The sequence below is a fragment of the Schistocerca nitens genome, chromosome 9 (genome assembly GCF_023898315.1).
Source record: "Schistocerca nitens isolate TAMUIC-IGC-003100 chromosome 9, iqSchNite1.1, whole genome shotgun sequence".
NCBI lineage: Eukaryota > Metazoa > Arthropoda > Insecta > Orthoptera > Acrididae > Schistocerca > Schistocerca nitens.
The window spans coordinates 423,161,398-423,189,243 of NC_064622.1; the positions used below are offsets into that span (position 1 = coordinate 423,161,398).

General features: G+C 40.7%; 1 protein-coding gene across 1 annotated transcript in view; it reads right to left on the reverse strand.

Annotated features, from left to right (window-relative positions):
- Positions 1-27,846, reverse strand: part of LOC126203688 (protein HGH1 homolog) — a 71,428-nt gene that overhangs the window by 13,063 nt on the left and 30,519 nt on the right. Inside the window, exons 5-6 of the mRNA XM_049938057.1 lie at positions 19,701-19,891; positions 8,756-8,889 (exon numbers count right to left, since the gene is read on the reverse strand). Of these exons, the coding sequence (XP_049794014.1) occupies positions 8,756-8,889; positions 19,701-19,891 (325 nt within the window). The remainder of the gene's footprint in view (positions 1-8,755; positions 8,890-19,700; positions 19,892-27,846) is intronic.

A 27,846-nucleotide genomic window follows, 5' to 3' on the forward strand; every position in this document is an offset into this window, starting at 1 on the left:
AAAAGCTTAGAGCAACATCGGCCTTTGTTCATGTGCTTTGTAGACCTGGAAAAAGCTTTTGATCGTGTCCCACGGGAAGCTCTCTGGATCATACTAAAGAAAACTGGGTGCCCTGACAAAATTGTCAGTTTGATTCGGCAGTTTCATGAAAACATGATGGCAAAAATCCGCCATGAGGACAAGCTCTCAGAACAGTTTCCCGTGACATGTGGTGTAAAACAAGGCTGTGTTCTGGCTCCCACACTCTTCTCACTTTACTTCGCAGTTGTTATGAGAGACGCGACCAAAGCCTGTAGTAATCAAATTAGTCTCGACACAAGGACAGACAAAAGTGTCTTCAACATCTCTCACCTCAGAACAAAAAGTCGCGTAACCAAACTATCCCTCTTAGAGATTCTCTACGCGGATGATGTATGCATGATGGCTAATTCTTGCTAAACTCTTCAGACTTACATAAATCTGCTAAATGCCTCCTGCAGAAGATTTGGCTTAGCCATTAGCATCACTAAGACGCAAGTTCTCAAACAGCCACTTAGAGGTCTTAATGCAGATGACTCCAGTATTGAGATAAATAACAAACCCTTGCAAAATGTGTCAAATTTCAAATACCTGGGAAGCCAAATTAGAAGTGACAACAGCCTGACAACGGAAATCACAGCGCGTATAGCCAGCGCAGCCCCAGCCTTCGGTAAGCTTAATGACCGAGTATGGAAATCACATGATCTCAAACTACAAACAAAAATTGCAGTCTACAAAGCAGTAGTATTATCCACCTTACTCTATGCCTCGGAAACCTGGTGCTGTTACAAAGCTGACATTAAGAAGCTAGATAAATTTCATCTTCGATGTCTGAGATCAATTCTGCGCATCAAATGGGAAGACCGTGTCCCAAACACGGAGATTTTGCGCCACGTGAAACTGGCTGGTATTGAAGCTTTAATAATGAAACATCAACTGAGATGGAGTGGTCACATAGTACGCATGGATGACAGTAGGCTACCTAAAGCGGTGTTCTACTCGCAGCTCTCGTGCAGGAAGAGGAGGAAAGGTGGTCAACACCTGCTATATAAAGACACCATTAAACGCCACCTTGCAGCCTGTGGCATTCCAAGCAACCGCTGGGAGGAGCTAGCATTGCGCCGATCGGAGTGTGCGATCAACTGTACATAAGATCATCGAACAATTCGAGCAAAAGCGTCTAATGAACCTGGATGCTAAAAGAGAGCTCCGAAAATCTCAGCTCAAGCCTGTCTACACGTATACTTACAACTCTGCTGATCAACTTCACTGTGCTTCACGCAACAGGATATTCAAAATGAAATTCGGATTTGCGAGCCACATCCGAGCCTACCACAACAAGGACAGAGAAAACTGATGGAGTCGCTGTCGCCGGACACGGCGAGGAGGACATCATCATCATATGGACTCACTGTGAGACTGACCTGTTAAAATTCCCAGAATCTCTAAATACCTTCTCCCAATTAAATTTCACATGGTCCTACTTCAAATCCCATGCCACTTTCCTTGATAATCTCATCCTCACCGAAGGCTAGCTACACACTTCTGTCCACATAAACATACTAACAAACAACAGTACTTGCATTTTGGCAGTTGCCATCCCTTCCACGTCAAACATTCCCTCCCATTTGTTCGGATACAGACTCTTTACAGCAATAAACCACCATTCTCACCTTAGCCTTCATTGGACTTGATTACCCCACCAGTCTAGATAAAAAGCAGATTTTCCAGGCCATTACATCCAATCCTGGTACTGCTGATCCCTCCAAGAAACAACCTCGGAGCACACCACTTGTCACCCAGTATTATGCTGGTCTAGAATGTATTAATCAGCTGCTTTGACAAGGCCATGTCTCCCTAAAATCATACCATGACAAGAAACCCATTCTGTCCGAGATTTTGCCCACACTTTTCATTGCCCTCCCAATCTCCACAATATTCTTGTCAGACCCTATGCTCCTTCTGCAGCCATCTCCCTACCCTATGGCTCCTACCCCTGTGATCATTCCCACTGCAAAACTTGTTCTATGCACCCTTCTACCACCACCTATAGCAGCCCTGTAACTGGCAAAAAATATACTAACAAATGGAGGGCCAACTTGAAATGACATATCCTATACCAGATGTTAGGTAAACACTGTTCGGCCTTTTACATCCACATGATTACTACCAAATTACCAGTTAGTATGAATGGGCAGAGACAGAGGGTGTATACTAGCAACACACAACATCCTGTTGCACAGCATGCTCTACAACATGACAATCATGACCTCGGTGCCTATTTCACCACACAGTGCCATCTGTATTCTTCCCTCAGACACCAGTTTGTCAGAACTCCGCAGGTGGGAACTATCATTACACCATGTCCTTGGTTCTTACCACCCACATGGCCTTCATTTATGTTAATTTCTTCTGTTTCAGCATCTCTTCACAGTAATGCTCCTTTCTTCACTCTGTTTTAGTTTTCTGCACCTTTCGTTTTCTTACCTGTCTATTTTCTGTCGACCCCTCCCAGCTCTGTTACGTACAATGCACTTAACTTTTTATTCTTATTAACTTGTGCACAATGTTTTAGCAGTAATCTCTGTCTTGCATATTACCCTGTCTTCTAGCTTTAAGCTCTCCAGTTTTCAAATCTCGTCTGATGTGGTCCTCAACAATCAGTCTTTCCTTCTCATCCCATCCAGTAAGTCTCCCCTGACCCGCAGTTCTGGGTGACTTTTCCGAAATCTGTCCCTTTTCCTAAACCTCTCCAGCCAATTTCCGTCACCCCTGTTCCTTCCCCTTCAACCCTTCTACCTGAAGAAGCAGGCACTTTTGTAGTTTGTTTGGTGAAGTCCCTAAAACTTGACAACATAATACCGTTTCCAGAATACCTATCTAGAGAGTCAGTTTACCAGTAGCCAGTTTGACCAGACTATCAGAAAGTTTGTTTCCAGGGATCCAAAGTGGCCTGGGATCCAGGCGAAGGTGTCCACATTATTCAAGGGCATAAAAAGAAGCTTGATAGCCATGACCAAGGGATGGCAAGGGTAACACTGGTCGAGAGCTTGCAGATTGCTCAAGGAGTTGCTGCATAAAGGACTCACTGGTGCAGGAATGGATATGCTCAGGAGCATGAGAGTTGGCTACAGTGAAAATACTACTGTCTACAGCCATCCAGCAAGGAGAGCAGTTCAACATGTCCCACATGAATGTGAGCAATGCCTACAGGACCAGCAACTATCGAGCCATCAGTAGAGACTACTTCTGAACCCTGCGACGGGTGAACGATGGAGAAAAATTGGTGGCTGAGGGCCTCAGGATGAAGTGAGTCTTTCGGATCTTGTGACAGGTCAAGATAAAACTATGGCCGACAAATGCACCATTGAGGTGGACCCAGAGGAAAGGAGGTATAAGAAATAACTGGAGTTCAGGGATAGGAGACATTGCAATTGTAATTCCTGACGTGGGCTGTTGTTGCGAGAGAGGGATTTCTGTGTTTGGAAAGACGAGACAGTAGTTTGGGTGCTTAGGGGAGCAACGAACATGTGTAGCATAACTGACAATTTATTGTTGGTGCCTGACCCAGCCACCACGAGTAAGATGTCACAGGCCTAGTTCAAAAGGCTCCTGACACAAGTTGAACCCCACAGCAATGTATTGCATCTGGTATCAGCAGTGCTGAGGGCAGTACCAAACCATATGCCAGACTCCCATAATCACGACAGGATGGCATTGGAGCTTGGTAACGCTGCAGAAGGGTAGTGCGATCTGCACCCCAGCTGGTGTTACTCACATAGTAAAGTATATTAAGGTGCAGCCAGCACTTTCACTAAAGCTGGCGGAGATGGGGAATCCACATGAACCGAGCATTGAAGACCAGTCCTAAAAAGTGATAAGTCGCCACCACATGGAGTAGTTGGTTATCAAGGCTGTGGATAAACAGTACAACAATAAAAATATGGCATTTCAGTCTTTGATCGCTATTTTTTTATTTTCAATGACCGGTTTCGGGCTAGCTGCCCATCTTCAGATCATATATTGCAGTTACAGAGTAACTTGTCAATACTTGTCAGTACTCTGTAACTGCAATATATGATCTGAAGATGGGCAGCTAGCCTGAAACTGGTCATTGAAAATAAAAAATAGTGACCAAAGACTGAAATGCCATATTTTTATTTAATGAATGATCGCAGAAATCCCATTAAGACAGTCATGTCTAGTTTTGATAAACAGTACAACGTCGACACAAGTGTATGATGCAAGTCTTGGCAGCTGAAGATCGAAAGCCACGGATGAGGGCCCATGCCTGCGCCTTTTGTGTGGCGCCTTCCAGTTGAGATTCAAGTGACACCCACACTAGAGGAGCAATAGTAGAGGCAAAAGTCATCAGCATGTAAGGAGGGTGATACTGAGGACCCCAGGGCTCCTGCTAGAGCATTGATGGTTACTAGAAAGGGAGGGACACACAGTACAGAGTCTTGCAGGACCTCATTCTCTTGGATATGGGGAGAACTGTGGGAGGCACCAACTTGAACCTGGAAAATACAATGAGACAAGAAGTTCTGGATGAAAATCAGGAGCAGACCCCAGGGACCTCACTCGTGTGAGGTAGCAAGGATGTGGTGTCGCCACGTGGTGTCATAAGTCTTTTACAGGTTGAAGAAGGGAGCTGTAAGATGTCAATGTCAAGAGAAAGCTATTTGGATGGCAGACTAAAGGAAAACCAGACTACCAGTAGCAGAATAGCCTTGATGAAAACCACCCTGGACAGAGCCAGAAGACCCTGAGACTCAAGGAGCCAACACAACCAATGGCTAACTAGGCATTCCAGCAGCTTACAGAAATCATTGGTGAGACTAATTGGGTGATGATTGTTTCTCTAGAGGGTGATTACCCAGTTCCAGTACTGGGACGATGATGCTTTCTAGCCATTGTGATATGAACTCACCCTTGCTACAGATGCATTTGAAGATGGCAAGGCTATGACGCTGTCAGTCCACCGACAGATGCTTGAGCATTTGGTTTTGGATGCAGTCTGGCCCTGGGGCTCTATCAGGGCAGTGGGCCAGGACACTGACAAATTCCCATTTGCTGAATGAAGCATTATATGTCTTCAAGTTGTGTGTAGGAACAGTAATTTCTCTTGCTCCACCCACACAAAAGGCAGATTGATAATTCTAAAACACAGAGGCTCAAGCATAATGCAGAGCAGAATGTTTGGCATTGGCGTCTTGGACAGTACAGACAGCCATTTAAAGTAATACCAGGTTCACCTGCATATGTCTGATATCCGTAGAGACATCTGATCTTTGTCCAAATCTGCAAACGAGAGGTACATGGTTCAATGGTTGAAACATGTTGTTCCCAGCATTCTTGCTTCTGTTATTTTATTACATGACAGACCTAGGCATACAGCTGATTAACGGTAATGAAGTGTTCCATCAATGGGTGTCCCTTATTGCATCGGAGAGCTCACTTATGATCTCTAATGGCTTCTGTGATTTCTGGTGACCACCAAGGTACTGTCTTCCATCGGGGCAGTCCAGGGGAAAAGGGGTTGCCAAATCAGCTGCCAAAGAAATGGCCGTAGTTGTATTCTGGACCACCTCACTGATATCTCCTTGTGGCAGTAAGCCAAGAATGACAGCAGAGGTGAAAGCATCCCAGTCCACTCTTGAGAGCCCATCTGGGAAAGTATCCAGAGGTGTGACGCTGAGGGAGGGACAGGAAGATCGGGAAATGGTGACTTTCATACATGTCATCATATACTGTCTGGTGGAGGAATGGGAGAAGACCCCAGGCTGTGCCAGCCAGTTTCTTTGTTATGTTATTCCAGGTCTTCAACTTTTGGCTAGTGTTTTACAGGTGTCTTTTGCACATTAGAGACCAATCTAGTGTGGCACCAAGGTATTTAAGCTGTAAATCGTGTCTAATCCTCTATTGACAAAAGTCACATTGTGCTGTCTGTTTGCAATTCTGTTGCTTAGGTGGAATGTGCAAACTTCTATTCTGGCTGCATTTGGTCTGAGTCTCCTTGCTTTGTAATATGTGTTGCGAGTTTATAAGTCTATAATCAATGTATTTTCTCCTCCCTGAAGTGTGCTGATTTGTATGGTTATGGCAAAGTCATCAGCGGAGCAAAACTTTTTGGCAACAATGTTTGGCATGTCACTGATGTACAGGCTGAAGAGCACCACTGCAACACAGCAATGAAGAAGCAATCAAAGCAATGGGTGTAAACTATAGACTCTACACCATAAAGGCAACTAAAGTTTCATCTACCAGACTGGTTATGACCACTGCTTTCTGGGATTCAAAAGGGGTTTTCTTAGTGATTACCTAAGAGCCAAGTCTAAGAACTGCTTCATTGTTTCATGTTGGATAATGTGGAAGCTGCACAATATTTTGACGAGACAGCTGCTCGTCATCTTCAGGTTCTTACTGACGTTTTGCTGCAATGGCTCGCCAATATACATGCTGACTCGCTAGAAAAGCACAGGCGCCAAGGGTTGAGGGTATAACATCATCATAGATGAATCACAGAGCACCGCAACATCCAGTGCTCGCTGCCAAATGAGCCACTGGCTTCTCGTTCATGACATAGAAAAAGCACAGAAGCAAATAGCGGCCCAGTACACATGCAGGCAGAATGTTCGCATGCCCAGTTTAAGTTTGTGGACTTTGATTCTCCATGTGTGTTGACTCAGATTCATTCATCTGTGGCCGACAATGCCTTAGTATTGCCAGTGCTGGTTCCCATGCCTTGCTGAATTGAAATCCTGGGTCTTATATGAATTTCGACTGCTTCTTTAATGATGGAGTCCCAGTACGTGAAAGCATGAAAGGATCTCTGTCTCTCTCCAGTTCATGTTGTGTCCACTGTCAAGACAGTGTTCCGCCACAGCAGACGTTTCTGGCTGACCCAGTCTGGTGTGACATCTATGTTCGGCACATCTATCCTTAATAGTGTGACACATCTGATCAATGTATGATTTCCCACACTGGCCTGGAATTTTATATATCCCTGTCTCCTAAGCCTAGGTCATCTTTAACTGAACCGAGCATAGTTTGCACTTTTGCTGGAGTGCCTGTTCACCTTAAAGGACATGCCACCAACATATGGTAAAAGAAAGTATCCTCATCGAGTTCTCTGTTTCTTCTGGCTTTTCCTGAGCTTTAGTGCATGCAGGTTTAAATGCATTACGGATCTGTTTATCAGAGTACCCATTTCGTACAAACAAAGAGCGAAGACGGCTAAGCTATGCTGATAAGCTCCCTGCATCTGAGATGATTCTAGCCCTATGAATGAGTCCTCAACATGTCACTGCACTGAAATGGGTGATGGCAGCTTGTAGCTCGTATATACAGGTCACTGTGAATTGGTTTGCGAAACACACTGTGATCCAAGCAGCCATCTTCTTGTCTGCGGACCAAGACATCAAGAAATTGGAGGTCTTCTTTTCTCCACTTCCTTGGTGAAGCAAGTGCTGGGATGGATGAAGTTAAGGTGTTCCAGAAATGCAGGGAGCATTGCTGCTCTGTGTCCAAACTACAAAAGTGTTGTCCACATATCTCCAGAAACATTTAGGTTTCAACACCGCTGACTGAAGTGCTTTTACCTTGAATTCTTCCATAAAAAAAGTTAGCAACTATGGGAGAAAAAGGCTACCCTTAGTAACACCGTCTGTCTGCTCAAAATATTGTTCATTAAATAAAAAGTAAGTTTCAAGACATCTTGATCAACAACACTGATGAAATCCTTGAAAAGCAAGGTCTATGGAGTGGGCGAAAAATTTAGTCCCTCTTTAGACACCAATATTTCAGCATCACTCAGTTTTCTATCTGTGAAATTAAACACAGTATGTCTACATGATTTACGTTCTTGAGATGATTGGCGTGTAAGACGATGGAATTTCAGAGTTTGACACACCATGACCTGCTGCCACATCCAGTCCAAAAGCGACCACACAGCACCACCCACCCACTCCCAAACGCAACAAGATATTCAGATGTAGTGAAAGCAAGCTCCTGGAAACTCTAATTCGCACCTGGTAAAAGGATTCTTTCTCTCACCAGTGCCATGCTGAATCATAATTTAATCCTCTTGGCGGCTGCAGAGTCTATGTAATGAGTGAACTTGGCGAATATCAGTATAGTTTGCTGATCCCGACATTCCAGTAAAAACATGAGGGAGCACAACAGTTGTTTTTCTTCTTGTGGAGTTTATCGAACTCACATACCCTGTTGACCATCTTCTCCCCATAGAGGTACCAGATGTGCTGTTTAAGACTTTCCCAACTTAGTAACTGCTTCATTGGTATCGTGTCAGATAATGTTGTGGAAGCTGCAAGCGCACTGCGCCGCTATTTGCGGCTGCGCTTTTGCCGCATCATGAATGAGAAGCCATGGCCCATTTGTCTGGCAGGAGGCACTGGATGTCACCAGGCTCTATGACTCGTCTACGATGACATTATAGCACCAAATCTTGGCTCCTGCGCTTTTCTAGTAAGTCAGCTTATACATTGGCGAGCCATTGCAGCAACACATCAGTAAGCACTTGAAGAAGACAAGCAGCTGTCTTGTCGAAATACTGTGCAGCTTCCACATCATCATCTGACACAACGCCCATGAACCAAAGAAGCTGTTATTACGTCAGAAAAGTCTTAAGTAGCACACATCTAAGAACTGTTCACCATGCCATTCATTACATATTTTACAATATAAGACTATACTAACTACTAATAAGACTTACCTGATGAGGATGTTAACAATGTCTTCACATACTAGAAGTGCTTTTCGATCAGTTTCCCACTTGTGATATTCTCTGAGTATCAGGTAGACACCACTGTTACGCATAATTTCACGTGCAGCTCTTGTTGCACAAAGCTGTGAAGAAATTTTTAAAAAATCCATAAATTCAGAGAATCACATTAAGCAAGTGATACATTTCATAAGCAAAATGCTGAATATGAACCACTGATAATATTTTCAATATGCAAAAAACCATGTTGCTGTGTATATATGAGTGTCATGTTTGCCCTTCCAAAAGGAAAAGGAAGCAAGAACATTAAAAGTTTAATGTCCTGTCAGCGATCAGGTCATTATCGTGTCAGCATTTGCCTTAAGTCATTTAGGGAAACCACAAGAATCCAAATCTGGAGAGCTGGGCCAAGTTTTAAACCATCATCATCTTGAATGAGAGTCCAGCATCTTACCACTGCACTACATCACTCATTACCATAAAGACAAATTTATAATTTCTGTAATCAACACAAAAATCAAATGGCGCATACTGACATACAGTGTCACTTTAGAAACACTAATAAATAGTGTAGAACTGGCCACTGAAACATAGGGGCATTACCTCCTGGTATGTTATGATTTGTGGGTTTGTCTCTCCAGCTCATTCTGTTAGTTGCTTTATAATACGAATCTGTATACTGCGGTTAATTGGTTTCCTAACATTTGTGCAGATGTTATGAACATGGTAATTCAAATACGAAGTGGTTAGGCATGTATAACAAACATAACTTTGTGCTCAAATAATGTTTGCGTACTTACTCTTTAATATACAGTTGTTGGAGATGAAGTTTGTTGACCACATGAATAATGATATGTCGTGGGGGTCAGTGCTGAGACCAATACCCTGCACTCTTCACCATTAATTTTCCAGTCATAGAATGTATGTGGCCACAGTGTATACCTATGACGACATGGTCTTGGACAAAGCATGACCACCCAGCAGCTCGCCAAAAGATTGTACAACCTCTTGGACCTAACAGTTACCATTATCAGCTGGCACAGCATCCTGACTAACTAACAGTCCATTCACAATCTTGGTTAACATGGTACCAGAGTGTCCAGGAACTGTGGGCGAACATGCTGGGTCACCACACACACCTATACCCCACACTCAACCAGTCATCAACATTACCTTCACACCTTGGTGTCACCTTGTACAAATCACTGCTCTGAACATTCCAGGAGTATGCCATCATAGTGTGGGGAACTACAGTATATTAGCATATCCAGCTCACACAGCAAGCCTAGAATTGTACATTGTGTCTGTGACACAGTCTAGCAAAAGACATTCCTACAGTGCCACAGCAGGAAGCCATTTAATAATCTCCACAAGAAGAAAATCGGGCAGTACTTGCGGAAAACTGAATGATTTTTTATGATAAGTTGCAGCGGTCTCAGAATCACAACTTCTAAACACTTGGATACAAAATGTCAATACCATATGGCAGTACTGTTGATACAATAATGTCTGGTGAATAAAAGAGGGAAAGAAATCATACTGTATTCACATGACAAGGAAATGTTTTCAGTAGCACTAAAACCAAAGACACAAAGGTTGATTGACTAAGCAGTGGCACTGAAAGGGACAAAACAGTGATATCATCAGTCCCAGGGCAAGTACAAAACCCTAAAGATATTAAAAAAGTCTTGTTCAAGGCCAGCCTGCTGTTCAAGGCCAGCTGTACAGCCAATCCAATCTTAAGCAGTTTCATCTGAAATATAAAGAATGGTAATGAGAAGTTATTAGTAACTTTCATTATATTTGTCAAAGACATATGTGGGGTGACCATCAGCTGCACTAATAATATTTTTTCAGAGACGTTTAGAAAAACCTCACTAAGCTTGTTTAGGAACAAATGAAAAGATCTGGTACACAAATTGCAACTGGAACACCAGACCTGGGTTGCCTTTGTGGGAGGTGAATCCCCTTGTGGGGAAAAATGTTATGATTCAGGTGTTCTGACATGTACTGCATAGTTCAGCAGTATGAGGCTATTCATAAATTAACATCTGACTGCCTATTAAAAGTGAACAAATGATCTTGGCTTCATTCCTCTTGTGTGGTTGAGAAAGGAGACACTGAAGCTCATGTTGCATCAGTCAGCTCTCTGTTGTGCTTATTAACATGATTGAAATGGACAGTTTTATTGTGTCTCCCGCCAATTGCAAGGTACGTTCTGTCTCTCACTTCCTGCAAGCAGAAATGGTTGAATGCTGACAAGGTTCATCACCGATTGTGTCGTTTGTACGGAGATGGGATTGTGAGTGACTGATGACAAAAACCAAAACTGGTAGCATAGATTTGCACGATGAAAGTGGTTTAAAAAGACATTTCAGATACGACTTATGAACTTGTGTAACATGACATAAATGTCCATGTGAGATGTCAGTTCACAGTGGGTACCACAATCTACAACCGATGTCCACAAAACTGAAAGAAGGGTTTGGCCTTGACATTCCTTCAACACTACCATGAGGAAGGGGAGGAATTTGTGGACAGAATTGTGACTGGGGCATGACATGGGAATAGTATGTGAACTCAAACTAAGGAACAGTCCAAACAGTAGAGGCACACTCATTCTCCCAACTAAACCAAAAAATTCGAGCAGACACTGCCAAATTGCAAAATGATGGTTACAGTTTTCAGGGATGGCAAAGAAATTTTCACCTCAGATTTCAGAAGAGTAACGCATGAAAATAGTGTGAGATCACAATTTTAGTGAGAGGCTTTTATGGAATTCCAAAGGTCAGTCCAAAACAAATGGCGTGAAATGATTATCAAAGCAGTCATTCTTCTTCACGACGATACACAACACTATACTGCAAACAGTAAAAACTTGGCACCAAGTGACTTTCATCTCTTCCACAAGATGAAGGCTTGTCTGTTTACTCAGCATTTCATAACCAATGATGAGCTCTAGGATGCTGTCATTAACTGGCTGAGGTGCCATGTGGCACCATTCCTTGATGAAGGAATGTCATGGTACAATAAGTGTTTTAATTTCGGTATCAACTACATGGAGAAGTAATGTCATCATGTAAAAATATATTGCATACAAAAAAGTTATCTACCTTTTCCTTTTTTTAATAACCAATTGGAGGTTAATTTACGAATAGGCCTTGTAATACATGGCATCTCATCTGTAAAGAAGTGATCCCAGCCCCTGTCAGGAGCCTGTCCCCAGACCTTGTCCAAAAAGTGCCAGTCACAAGTCACATCCCCCACATTGGGGTACCAGGTACATTAGCCATAATGCCAATGGGTCCACTGATCCACAAGCTAGAATCCCATAAGGGGGACTGTTATTCTCCTGCTGTAATATGTCACTGAAATTCCCTTGCAGAGTGGCTATGGATGGTAAGGCAGTGTTGAAAGCATCCTAGTCAGCTTCCTTGGGGGTGTAATGGACGTGACAAATGGAAAATGATACTTTCTTGTGGAGCTCATGACCATCCACTGGATAGAGGGGAGAAGGCTGAAGCAACAGATCGAGAGAGCAATTAATGAATATATTCCATGAGCCACTCTAAAATGAGATGAAGTGCTGCTGTCCAATAAACATAAATCGAGATCTGTAATTACATCATTAGATTGCCTCAGTCAGATGTTCTGTCACTTAATGGGCTGCGGGCTTTGAAATCTCCCAAGGGGAAAGGCAGAGGCTGCTAAAAAATCAGGTTACCTATTTCATGACATCAGTTCCCTATCTTGAGGGAGATAGATACTACAGAGAGTAACATCCTTAGTTTTCAATACACAAATAATCATAGTGGTAGTTGATCACTAAAAATGTCAGCAAGCACCAGTGTACAGATACCACCAGTTACTTTTAGGGCCAACTCTATTTTTTAAGCAAAAGGTAGGGGCACATGTTCTGCAGAATCACATTTTCTGAAGAGCAATACATATTGCTGGACAAAATGATAGCAGTAGTTATTCGTATTCTGCTAGGTGGTAAAAATAAGATTATAGTTCCACTGTTGACAACTACAGGTTTATCTGTGGTGGTGGGAGGGAGACCTCTGCATGGCTCACCGGTCAAATAGGATGTCTACATGTGTAATTTCAACTACCGATGGTTAAAGCAGGAGGGACAGGTCTAGTGCAGTTGGGGTTGCTGGGTTCACTAACATCTTTCATTTTTTCTTGCCTTCTTTCTCCTTTTTATCCTTATTCTCATGAAGGAGAATTGCTTCCTATTGGGGGTATCCGGAAGGTAAGATGAGCAAACTGTTCTGCACCCTGTAGCCTGTACCTCCATCAACAACTGACTGACACAAGGCTGTAAGACAGTTTTAGTATGCTCACTAGGCCCAGACGAAAGTGACAGCTGGACAAGACCCTTTTCCAGCAGGAGTTGGGGGACCTAACTCTCCAATGATGGTGAATAGATACTTCACCCTTGCTACAGAAGGGACCCTAGTCAAAAAATGTGTGTGAAATCTTATGGGACTTAACTGGACCCTAGTCACCAAGAAATGTAGTAAGGTGGGGTTTGGCTCCACTTGCTACAATTTTACTCCTTAAACACACAATTTTTTTCATTATGTACATAATACATATGCTATATTCTTGCAAAATGATTAATTTCTTATTCAATTACTTATTCATAAAATGTTACAGTTCAAGTACCATCACGATATTTAACTGCAAAGATATTGGTAGTACTTTGAAGAATTATTACACATACCAGATTCCTTAATAGCACATGACTAGTTAAGATTTCCTGTGAGCATACAGCTCATAATTGGTAAAATAATGTGCCTCAGTTAAAAGCCCTTCAGTTATATTTTTAATAAGCATTTCAAGTTTTCCAAACTCTGACTACTGAAAAGGTATTTGTTATTATCATTGCAAACTCCCATTAGATAATTGAGCTATTTTGATGATTAAGATTGTGTAATTCTGAGAAATGATGTAATAATTTTGTTGCCATAAATTTTTTGAACTTCATAACACATTTAGTTAAAAGAATACATTTTAATTTAAAAATTAAGAAAACTGAGAAAATTATGAATCTATGAATATTGCGTAAAGACTGGTAAATCCCAGTTGAGGTGTACATGATGTTAACTAAATAATCCAGCTAACTTTATTATTTTTGGAGTAATCCATCATATTGTAAAATCAAATTATTACATGTTTTTCTGCAATGTCATCGCTACTTTCAACATAGATCTTATTATAAACTAATAAACTAGTATGTAATAACAAAGTTTAATAAGTATTCTTACTCATGTCTATAAGTAATTGAGAGAGTCCATTGTTCAGGCAGTCAGTCAGCTTCCGGTAACCAAAGCTTAATTATCTTTGTCAGAGTCCACAGTTTGTCACCAGTATGTTAACATCTACAGTATACATCCGTGCAAATGTATTCGTAAAAGCTTTCCGAGTCTGCAGGAGTAATTCACTTCGTCAGTATTGTGTATTTACTGTCTTAAATGTGTCGGTGAAGTCAGCACTCACTTGTGAATGAGCGCTATAAAATATTGCCACTGTCAAAATAGTTACTAATTCAGTGGATGTGCTTACCTGTGATTAATATTCAGTATGGGACATTTTAACCACACTGATCATTGAGTGATTATGACTGACAATAAATGTAAAGCTGTATCACATTAACTGATGCTGTGTAGTGTACAAAATTTCAAAAATTGGCAGAAAATTAGATTACAGACAATAGATACTCAGCGACAAGCTATCGAAGGCTATATGTAAATCACAGGTGAGTCACATTACAACCGTGTTTATGGAGTCTGCTTTAACTTGAATGAAATGTAGGCTGGATAAAGAAAAGAAGCACAAGGACATTCCAAGCACCAAGTGCTGTCAAAACTTGATATGACGGATGTGGCAACTCAAAAATTGAATTGTTACTCAGTATTAGAACAGAGAGAGAATTTATGTGAATTGTGATGTTCAGCAATGGCAATTAAATACTGGGAATTTTAAAATGCTTTTTTCATAACAATGGCCCATATAGAAACAAGGTTCACTTGCCATCTGTAAATAGAACAGAAAGTTAGAAGGCCAATGAGGATACTGACAGCACAATATGTGAAGAGACAGTCTCCACATACACTGAGTTTAAAACTTGCATAGACTGTTACAGTGAGATGAACCTCAGACAATTGTTCTTTCCTCTTCGAGTCCAAGACCAGAAGAAGACAAAAGAATTGAAAGTTCAGAAATAGAATCTCTAATGTCTATGGAATATATTGCAACACAATGCATTTGTTTATTCTTTGGCATCATCGCCAGCTATTCATACAGTAATTATCACTACGTGGCATTTACAAACTTCAAATTCATGACCACCTCAGGAGATAAAGTACAGTGTTGTCACTCTCAGATACTCTGGATACTTCCTATTGCAGATGCCTGCCAGTCTCTATCAGCACATAAATTTTGTGTCTATTTATTCCTACATCCCTCAGCACACATGCAACAGGAGTTGGGTTTGGAGAAGAAATGGTCTCCTCAGTGTAAAATCAACCACCCTCACTTAGAAATCAAAAAAACTGTTTTAGCTTCCTACCTTGAACAAATCCAACCCCAGAAATTTTATCAAAACAGTCCCAAATGTTACTCTACCGCAAAATGTTGCAACAATCAGTATGAATTAAGTATGCATATTATTTGCTTAAGTAAGCAGAAGAACTGTGAAACAATGTCTGCATGAACTTTTCAATTCCATATGATAAATTGATTAACTTAGCTTGCTTTGTCAGAAAATAAATTTTCATACAAAGCATAGTGAATTTTAGACCACTAGGCTATGTAACATACAAATCTTTCACAGGACAGCCATTAGCGACATATATTTTTCTAACTTCTTATAAATTTTGAACCAGTTCCAACACAGAAGTGGTGTTCATAAAAAAAAAAAACTCACAAGAAAAGTGTTTTTTGCATGTAAAGTCTGAATGGAGGTAGATTTTTGAAAGCAATTTTATTGCAAGAATGTATTTTTTTTTATTTATTTGATTCACTTTAAACCATTTCCGTGCATTCAGTTCATGTTGTTGTGGTCTTCAGTCCTGAGACTGGTTTGATGCAGCTCTCCACGCTACTCTATCCTGTGCAAGCTTCTTCATCTCACAGTACCTACTGCAACCTACATCCTTCTGAATCTGCTTAGTGTATTCATCTCTTGGTCTCCCTCTATGATTTTTACCCGACACGCTGCCCTCCAATACTAAATTTGTGATCCCTTGATGCCTCAGAACATTTCCTATCAACCGATCCCTTCTTCTAGTCAAGTTGTGCCACAAGCTCCTCTTCTCCCCCATCCTATTCAGTACCTCCTCATTAGTTATGTGATCTACCCATCTAATCTTCAGCATTCTTCTGTAGCACCACATTTCAAAAGCTTCTATTCTCTTCTTGTCCAAACTAGTTATCATCCATGTTTCACTTCCATACATGGCTACACTCCATACAAATACTTTCGGAAAGGACTTCCTGCCACTTAAATCTATACCCGATGTTAACAAATTTCTCTTCTTCAGAAACGCTTTCCTTGCCATTGCCAGTCTACATTTTATATCCTCTCTACTTTGACCATCATCAGTTATTTTGCACCCCAAATAGCAAAACTCCTTTACTGCTTAAGTGTCTCATTTACTAATCTAATTCCCTCAGCATCACCCAACATAATTCGACTACATTCCATTATCCTCGTTTTGCTTTTGTTGATGTTCATCTTATATCCTCCTTTTAAGACACTGTCCATTCTGTTCAACTGCTCTTCAAATTCCTTTGCTGTCTCTGACAGAATTACAATGTCATCGACGAACCATAAAGTTTTTATTTCTTCTCCATGGATTTTAATACCTACTCCGAACATTTCTTTTGTTTCCTTTACTGCTTGCTCAATATACAGATTGAATAACATCGGGGAGAGGCTACAACCCTGTCTCACTCCCTTCCCAACCACTGCTTCCCTTTCATGTCCCTCGACTCTTATAACTGCCATCTGGTTTCTGTACAAATTGTAAATAGCCTTTCTCTCACTGTATTTTACTCCTGCCACCTTCAGAATTTGAAAGAGAGTATTCCAGTCAACATTGTCAAAAGCTTTCTCTAAGTCTACAAATGCTAGAAACGTAGGTTTGCCTTTTCTTAATCTAGCTTCTAAAATAAGTCGTAGGGTCAGTATTGCCTCACGTGTCCCCATATTTCTACGGAATCCAAACTGATCTTCCCCAAGGTCGGCTTCTACCAGTTTTTCCATTCGTCTGTAAAGAATTCACGTTAGTATTTTGCAGCCGTGACTTATTAAACTGATAGATCGGTAATTTTCACATCTATCAACACCTGCTTTCTTTGGGATTGGAATTATTATATTCTTCTTGAAGTCTGAGGGTATTTCGCCTGTCTCATACATTTTGCTCACGAGATGGTAGAGTTTTGTCAGGACTGGCTCTCCCAACACTGTCAGTAGTTCTAATGGAATGTTGTCTACTCCGGGGGCCTTGTTTCGACTCAGGTCTTTCAGTGCTCTGTCAAACTCTTCATGCAGTATCATATCTCCCATTTCATCTTCATCTACATCCTCTTCCATTTCCATAATATTGTCCTCAAGTACATCGCCCTTGTATAGACTCTCTATATACTCTTTCCACCTTTCTGCTTTCCCTTCTTTGCTTAGAACTGGGTTTCCATCTGAGATCTTGATATTCATACAAGTGGTTCTCTTTTCTCCAAAGGTCTCTCTAATTTTCCTGTAGGCAGTATCTATTTTGCCTCTAGTGCGATAAGCCTCTATATCCTTACATTTGTCCTCTAGCCATGCCTGCTTATCCATTTTGCACTTCCCGTCAATATCATTTTTGAGACGTTTGTATTCCTTTTTGCCTGCTTCATTTACTGCATTTTTATATTTTCTCCTTTCGTCAATTAAATTCAATATTTCTTCTGTCACCCAAGGATTTCTATTAGCCCTCATCTTTTTACCTACTTGTTCCTCTGTTACCTTCACTACTTCATCCCTCAAAGCTACCCATTCTTCCTCTACTGTATTTCTTTCCCCCGTTCTTGTCAATTGTTCCCTTATGCTCTCCCTGAAACTCTGTGCAACCTCTGGTTCTTTCAGTTTATCCAGGTCCCATCTCCTTAAATTCCCACCTTTTTGCAGTTTCTTCAGTTTTAATCTACAGTTCATAACCAACAGATTGTTGTCAGAGTCCACATCTGCTCCTGGAAATGTCTTACAATTTAAAACCTGGTTCCTAAATCTCTGTCTTACCATTATATAATCTATCTGAAACCTGTCAGTATCTCCAGGGTTCTTCCATGTATACAACCTTCTTTGATGATTCTTGAACCAAGTGTTAGCTATGATTAAGTTATGCTCTGCGCAAAATTCTACCAGGCGGCTCCCTCTTTCATTTCTTAGCCCCAATCCATATTGACCTACTATGTTTCCTTCTCTCCCTTTTCCTACTACCGAATTCCAGTCACCCATGACTATTAAATTTTCATCTCCCTTCACTATCTGAATAAGTTCTTTTATTTCATCATAAATTTTTCAATTTCTTCGTCATCTGCACAGCTAGTTGGCATATAGACTTGTACTACTGTCGTAGGCGTGGGCTTCATGTCTATCTTGGCCACAACAATGCGTTCGCTGTGCTATTTGTAGTAGCTTACCCGCATTCCTATTGTTTTATTCATTATTAAACATACTCCTGCATTACCCCTATTTGCTTTTGTATTTATAACCCTGTATTCACCTGACCAAAAGTCTTGTTCCTCCTGCCACCGAACTTCACTAATTCCCACTATATCCAACTTTAACCTATCCATTTCCCTTTTTAAATTTTCTAACCTACCTGCCCGATTAAGGGATCTGACATTCCACGTTCCGATCCGAGGAACGCTAGTTTTCTTCCTCCTCATAAGAACAAATTTTATGTGCAACATTTAGCTCAACTTTAAACCACTGTATTTAAATTTGACTTTACCCATTTATCTACCTTCATGTAAAGTTTGAACTGTTTTTTACAAGTTTAAGGTATGCATGTTTTTTTCACATGAAATCTGAACAGTGCACATATAAATGGAGCTATTAGTCAAGCTTTAATTTCAGCCCAATTAAAATCTTTAGCAAAAGAAATTAATTGATTTGCACAATTTGCCTGGGCACTAGCTCTGGTTCATTGTTCAAACCTCGCTTAATATACTGTAACTTAGGGACAGTAACACAGATAAACAGTTTTTGATGTTGCTGAGGAGTCAGTCAAATAATAATTTTTAAGTGAACACACCGCCATGTGATTGTATTATTGTTTTTTTAATTACGACCCAGGTCTCTGCCTTATGCCATTTTCAAATTATTGAGTTTATATTATTAACAAATTGATGTCCTGCAAAATACATTAATGACATAAACTCAATCACTTGAAAATGGCATAAAAGGCCGAAACCTGGGTCATAATTAAATAAACAACAAGACAGTCAGACGGTGGCGCGCTCGTTTAAAAAAGTAAGACAGGTGTTCAAACAGCTATACAAATGGCAGCTGATCCAGGCTACACCAAAAACTTTTCATCCCATGTTCCTAGCTCAAATAGGAATCGAGCACTAAGTACACCAAACCACAGTTCTATGCACAGCCTTTTCAGACACATTTGTAGCAGCACTTCTGCATTGCAAGGATAATGCATGAGAAAGTTAAATTTGTGACTTTTACTACAATTTACAGTAAAATAATAATAAAAAACAGTGGTCTAAAAACACTGGATTAGAAATTTTAAAAAATTGTAATGATGAAAATATGACAGCTTACAAATTTTCACCAGCGCCATTTTAGAAAAATCACAATGCCTGGAAACAAGCTGAATGTGCTTGCTCAGAAATCTGTATATACGTGAATAAAAATAGTGCAAACCTGTGTTAATGCCTCAAGCTGCATGCATCGTATGTCTGCATCAACTTCCCGTGCTTTAGATTCAGGCAGATACTGCAGATCTGGTGGAAGTTTTTCCATCTCATCATCTGGAAACTCCTCGGGTCCTGCCAGAGGAAGGAGTAGGTGTGGCAGGATATCCACTGCTGGACTCAGCAGCCATTCATGACTCTCTGTCAGAGCAAATAAAAAATGATTTTTTGTTTGAAACTGTATGAGTAACACTTGAAAATATCTGATAAATATGTATGCTGAAATAAAATTTCCAAAAAAGACAGGTGCCATTGGAAAAATAGATTATGCAAAAGGAAAAGAATTGTTTCAATGAAAAATGAAGTGAAAAACTATGAACAAGATCCTGCAAAAATCTAAAACAAGAACATATGGTTATATGAAAATCCATGAAGAAAGAAGTAAATGAAGAATAGCACGTGATGTCAAAGCAAATGAATATTGTAGAAGAGCTGAAAAACATAAATACACGCAAAAATGAGGAAAAGAGGCCCAGAGTGTGAAATCGAAGGCACTGAAGCAGATAACAAGTAAATAAATATCTCATTATACACTCCATGAACACCCAGAAAAGGAGAACAATGAGGAAAATTCTTCAATTTCTTAGGAAATAATTCTTTCTCATGAAGTTTTCAGGATCTTCTCTTATATCAGTCTGGTAAGTTATCCTACACATACACAATAAAGTAACAAAAGAAAAAAAGAGATAGGAACTTAAGCTATAAACTAAAAGTAGAATGCTAGTTATTACTGAACTGATAATGACTCAAAAAAGTTGTTGCAGTTTTCGAACATTCACTTTAATGGCAAACTATGACTTAAGCAGGTATGACAGAATACAAATCAACCAGCACGCCAGGACAAGGAAGTTAATCACACTAATTGACACAGATGGGATGTTAATAAGAGACTGCAAAATGAAATACAAAAATGTCCAACTGAATATGACAGTGGTATATGAAATCATGGGAAGCAATAAATCACAGGTGAATAAACACTAAATCAGAAATAACACAATAAGTTGGAAAATGGGACACAAATGAAAAGGTTAAGACAGTCACCGGACGACAGTTTTAGTAACAACGCGTGGTTCAAGGAATAAAGGGAAAAAATATAATACAAACATCAAAAAAAGTTTTTCCTCACCTCGGTTCTGAGAGTTCCAGAATGTGTACAGAAAATTGGAATAGAGATCAACATAAACATCATTTCTGCCCTTATTATTGCTCATGAAAACCATGTTGTACCACCATACAGCTAGACCTTCAAAGGTGGTGGTCCAGATTGATGTACACACCACTACATCTAATACACAGTAGCACACTTTCTCTTGCATTGATGCATGCCTGTCTTTGTGATGGCATACTATCCACAAGTTAATCAAGGCACTGTTGGTCCAGACTGCCCCATTCCGTAACGGTGATTCAGCGTAGATCCCTCAGAGTGGTTGGTGGGTCACGTCGTCCATAAACAGCCCTTTTCAATCTATCCCAGGCATGTTCGACAGGGCTCATGTCTGCAGAACCTGCTGGCCGCTCTATTTGAGAGATGTCATTATCCTGAAGGAAGTCATTCACATGATGTGCATGATGGGGGCACAAACTGTCGTCCATGAAGACAAATGCCTCACCAATATGCTGCCAATATGGTTGCACTATCAGTCAGAAGATGGCATTCCCATTTCGTACAGCCGTTATGGTGCCTTCCATGACCACCAACAGCATAAGTCGGGCCCGCATAATGCCACCCCAAAACAGAAGGGAACTTCCACCTTGCTGCACTCGCTGGACAGTGTGTCTAAGGCGTTCAGCCTGGCCAGGTTGCCTCCAAACACGTCTCCGACGATTGTCTGGTTGAAGGCATGTGTGACACTCATTGGTGAAGAGAACATGATGGCAACCTTGAGCGGTCCATTCGGCATGTTGTTGGGTTCATCTGTTCTGCACTGCATGGAATCGTGGTTGCAAAGATGGACCTCGCCCATGGACGTCAGGAGTGAAGTTGCGCATCATGCAGCTTATTGCGCACAGTTCGAGTCTTAACACGACGTCCTGTGGCTGCACGAAAAGCATTATTCAACACGGGGTGGTGCTCCTGCTAGGGTTACTCCGAGCCATAATCCATAGGAAGCAGTCATCCACTGCAGTGGCAGCCCTTGCAGCCTGAGCAAGGCATGTGATCAACAGTTCCTGTCTCTCTGTGTCTTCTCCATATCCGAACAACATCGCTTTGGTTCACTCTGAGACGCCTGGACACTTCCCTTGTTGAGAGCCCTTCCTGGCACAAAGTAACAATGCAGACGCAATTGGACCACAGTACAATCCATCTAGGCATGGTTGAACTACAGACAACATGAAGCGTGTACCTCCTTCCTGGTGGAACGACTGGAACTGATTGGCTGTCAGACCGTCTCCGTCTAATAGGCACTGCTCATAGATGGTTGTTTACATCTTTGGGCAGGTTTAGTGACCTCTCTGAACAGTCAAAGGGACTATGTCTGTGATACAATATCCACAGTCAACACCTATCTTCAGCAGTTCTGGGAACCATGGTGACGCAAAACTTTTTTTTATGTTTGTATGTAAGAAGTAAGAACTATTAAGCACAATAAAAGTTTCTATTTGGCTGTTGCTTAACTGTGACTGGTACAGCTGATTTTAGCAGCAAGTTCATGTCATAAACTAGAACTGATTTTTTGGAGGTACCAGGAAACAAATATCTATCCACTCATTAAAGTTTGTGTTTTCACTGTTTAGCTCAATCACTGACGCAAATTCCAGGGTGATTCCTTCGAAAAGGATGTTGTTGATTTCCTTCCTTGTTTTTGTCCAGTCAGAGTAGGTGCTTTGTCTCTAATACACTCTTTGTTAATGTTTTAAAGTCTAACCCCTCTTTCACTTACTGTGATTGAAAAGTCCTTTAATGTCTCTGAGAGACAACTTATTTAGGTTGCAATCAAAAGAGCACAAAATATCAGACTTTATGGACATCACATTTGATGTACGCCATTTCTTTTATTACCTGGATCAGGTTACATACATTAGTAATTTTTTTTTTTTATTAGAGGTCCAGGTATGCAATGAGGAAAAGGAGATTGAGGGAGGGTTTGATTATGTAACAGTTCCACTTTCACACTAAAATATAATGTGTCTGTACAACCTTGGCCAGTGCTTCATGCACTGAATTCATTTCATAAAGTTCTTTTCTCATCTTAAGTATTTACACACCTACTGACTTGGCTATGAATGATCTAAAGTGACTGCCTAATTACCCTTGATCGGCAGAAAACTGGTAGCAGCATTGATAATGGAGTCCTCTCCTGATTTATTTCATGCAATGAGTACAGTACCACAAATTCTTACTATTTAAGTTAAGATATTTGTTAATAACATGATTCTCATAAACAAATGTGACTTCTCTTGTATGAAGCATGTGTATTTTTTGCCTTTCACAAACTGTTCTTGAAGATGTAAGAGTTTCACATTGCATATTTTTGTACAGCTAAAAATTTCAGTCTCACTGACAGGTCTGTACTGCTGATGACTTAAAATGTGTCTCTCTGTGAAACCTAATTGTTATCCATGGTGATTGCTTCCAGTGGCAACAGTGCAAGAAAACACACCGCAATTATTATTGACTGTATGAAAAGTGGATACACCAATGGACTGATTCAGCTCTGATAAACAGTGTCTGAGTCATAAGGTTACCATTCCGCATTTTGTGAGTAAAGTTTTTATTCTCAGAATAATACTGAAAACCATTTCAAAAATCCTTCGCATGTGCTTTATAAGATACTCCTCACCCAGTATCACTGATGTGTGGAATCTCTTTACTTCCTAAAATATTTAAAGTTGAATCAACTCTTCTCACATGGGAATGTAGCTGTCCCCTTTCCAAAGGTTTTCCTGTCATCCATTTCCCAAATACAAGAATCTTCTGAATTCTGCTGTTGATGAAAGTTTTTTCAAACATTTTCTGTTAGGCTATAATCTAGTCAATCAGGTTGTGAACCTCCACAGGAATGTTACGCAGTACTGAGCATTTCTTCATGACAATATGAAACAAACCTAGTTTTGATGCCAAATTTTGTTAGAATGAGCCTTTGATATATGAGGTCATTCTTCTCCTCGATACTGGAATGTTAATTCATATAATACTTAGGTTTGTGATCCCTTTTAGTGACAGCAGATGGTCTAATTCTACATGTAGGAGGTTTACTCTCGCTGCAGCATCATGTTGTTGTTGTGGTCTTCAGTCCTGAGACTGGTTTGATGCAGCTCTCCATGCTACTCTAACCTGTGCAAGCTTCTTCATCTCACAGTACCTACTGCAACCTACATACTTCTGAATCTGCTTAGTGTATTCATCTCTTGGTCTCCCTCTACGATTTTTACCCTCCACGCTGCCCTCCAATGCTAAATTTGTGATCCCTTGATGCCTCAAAACATGTCCTACCAACCGATCCCTTCTTCTAGTCTAGTTGTGCCACAAACTTCTCTTCTCCCCAATCCTATTCAATACCTCCTCATTAGTTACGTGATCTACCCACCTTATCTTCAGCTTTCTTCTGTAGCACCACATTTCAAAAGCTTCTATTCTCTTCTTGTCCAAACTGGTTATCGCCCATGTTTCACTTCCATACATGGCTACACTCCATACAAATACTTTCAGAAACGACTTCCTGACACTTAAATCTATACTAGATGTTAACAAATTTCTCTTCTTCAGAAACTATTTCCTTGCCATTGCCAGTCTACATTTTATATCCTCTCTACTTCGACCATCATCAGTTCTTTTACTCCCTAAATAGCAAAACTCCTTTACTACTTTAAGTGTCTCATTTCCTAATCTAATCCCCACAGCATCACCCGATTTAATTTGACTACATTCCATTATCCTCGTTTTGCTTTTGTTGATGTTCATCTTATATCCTCCTTTCAAGACACTGTCTATTCCGTTCAACTGATCTTCCAAATCCTTTGCTGTCTCTGACACAATTACAATGTCATCGGCGAACCTCAAAGTTTTTACTTCTTCTCCATGAATTTTAATACCTACTCCAAATTTTTCTTTTGTTTCCTTTACTGCTTGCTCAATATACAGATTGAATAACATCGGGGAGAGGCTACAACCCTGTCTCACTCCTTTCCCAACCACTGCTTCCCTTTCATGCCCCTCGACTCTTATAACTGCCATCTGGTTTCTGTACAAATTGTAAATAGCCTTTCGCTCCTTGTATTTTACCCCTGCCACCTTCAGAATTTGAAAGAGAGTATTCCAGTCAACATTGTCAAAAGCTTTCTCTAAGTCTACAAATGCTAGAAACGTAGGTTTGGCTTTTCTTAATCTTTCTTCTAAGATAAGTTGTAAGGTTAGTATTGCCTCACGTGTTCCAACATTTCTACGGAATCCAAACTGATCTTCCCGAGGTCCGCTTCTACCAGTTTTTCCATTCGTCTGTAAAGAATTCGCGTTAGTATTTTGCAGCTGTGACTTATTAAACTGATAGATCGGTAATTTTCACATCTGTCAACACCTGCTTTCTTTGGGATTGGAATTATTATATTCTTCTTGAAGTCTGTGGGTATTTCGCCTGTGTCATACATCTTGCTCACCAGATGGTAGAGTTTTGTCATGACTGGATCTCCCAAGGCCATCAGTAGTTCTAATAGAATGTTGTCTACTCCAGGGGCCTTGTTTCGACTCAGGTCTTTCAATGCTCTGTCAAACTCTTCACGCAGTATCTTATCTCCCATTTCATCTTCATCCTCTTCCATTTCCATAATATTGTCCTCAAGTACATCGCCCTTGTATAAACTCTCTATATACTCCTTCCACCTTTCTGCCTTCCCTTCTTTGCTTAGAACTGGGTTGCCATCTGAGCTCTTGATATTCATACAAGTGGTTCTCTTCTCTCCAAAGGTCTCTTTAATTTTCCTGTAGGCAGTATCTATCTTACCCCTAGTGAGACAAGCCTCTACATTTGTCCTCTAGCCATCCCTGCTTAGCCATTTTGCACTTCCTGTCGATCTCATTTTTGAGACGTTTGTATTCCTTTTTGCCTGCTTCATTTACTGCATTTTTATATTTTCTCCTTTCATCAATTAAATTCAATATTTCTTCTGTTACCCAAGGATTTCTATTAGCCCTTGTCTTTTTACCTACTTGATCGTCTGCTGCCTTCACTACTTCATCCCTCAGAGCTACCCATTCTTCTTCTACTGTATTTCTTTCCCCCATTCCTGTCAATTGTTCCCTTATGCTCTCCCTGAAACTCTCTACAACCTCTGGTTCTTTCAGTTTATCCAGGTCCCATCTCCTTAAATTCCCACCTTTTTGCAGTTTCTTCAGTTTCAATCTGCAGTTCATAACCAATAGATTGTGGTCAGAATCCACATCTGCCCCTGGAAATGTCTTACAATTTAAAACCTGGTTCCTAAATCTCTGTCGTACCATTATATAATCTATCTGATACCTTTTAGTATCTCCAGGATTCTTCCAGGTATACAACCTTCTTTTATGATTCTTGAACCAAGTGTTAGCTATGATTAAGTTTTGCTCTGTGCAAAATTCTACATGGCGGCTTCCTCTTTCATTTCTTCCCCCCAATCCATATTCACCTACTATGTTTCCTTCTCTCCCTTTTCCTACTGACAAATTCCAGTCACCCATGACTATTAAATTTTCGCTTCCTTCACTACCTGAATAATTTCTTTTATCTCGTGATACATTTCTTCAATTTCTTCATCATCTGCAGAGCTAGTTGGCATATAAACTTGTACTACTGTAGTGGGCGTGGGCTTCGTGTCTATCTTGGCCACAATAATGCGTTCACTATGCTGTTTGTAGTAGCTAACCCGCACTCCTATTTTTTTATTCATTATTAAACCTACTCCTGCATTACCCCTATTTGATTTTGTATTTATAACCCTGTAATCACCTGACCAAAAGTCTTGTTCCTCCTGCCACCGAACTTCATTAATTCCCACTATATCTAACTTTAACCTATCCATTTCCCTTTTTAAATTTTCTAACCTACCTGCCCGATTAAGGGATCTGACATTCCACGCTCCGATCCGTAGAATGCCAGTTTTCTTTCTCCTGATAACGACGTCCTCTTGAGTAGTCCCCGCCCGGAGATCCGAATGGGGGACTATTTTACCTCCAGAATATTTTACCCAAGAGGACACCATCATCATTTAATCATACAGTAAAGCATCATAGTGTTTTATTATCTGTTAACCAGCTTCTGCATTTGGATTACGGTTTTTAAGATATATATAGAGATCATAGCCATAATACAAAGCATTCTAACTGTTCCACTGATGTAATCTTTTATTATCTACCAAATCTCTGGTATCACATATTGATACCACCTCACAGGTGTCATATAAACAGAACAGCAAGTTTCCATCTGATGCTGATAGCCGTTGAGGGGGATCTGGTGTGCCTAATGATGCATGCCCACTGAGCCAAACTCCAGTGATTTGGCACCACAAGCGCCCTCTGGTGCCATGATATATGACAGATGGCAGCAGCGACATGCCCACTTGCGCTCGGAACCACTTCACCATGGGATAAAATGCGCACATCGCTTAGTCACAGCATTGACACCATCAATTGTGCTTCAATACAGCAAGTTTCTTCCTAGTTGATTTTCTGACAGCTGGACTCTTGTTTCTTGCTGCATTTTTTACAATGAGTCTTTGTGAGTGTGAAGAAATACGAGGGTAATCACAAAAGTAAGGTCTCCTATTTTTTTTATAGGTACAGAACTCTGTTTGTGTGGCACTTTGTCACAGTGTTATGAAGAGTGCTTCACGCATTGTGTGTAAACATGCGCACGCCACACTGAGGTGCTCAGTCTTGGCTTGGCAGCTGTTGAGAATGGAGCTCCCGTTGGATGTTACCGCCAAGTGCGAATTATGTGCAGTTATTCAGTTTTTAAATACAAAGGGCACTACAACGATTGAAATCCATCGCCAATTGGCGGAAGTGTATGGTTAGTCATGCATGGATGTCAAAAATGCTCATAAGTTTGTGTAGAGAGGGTACAGCTGGTTGGACCAAAATTCACGACGAACAAAGGAGCAGGAGACAGTCAATTTCTAAGGAG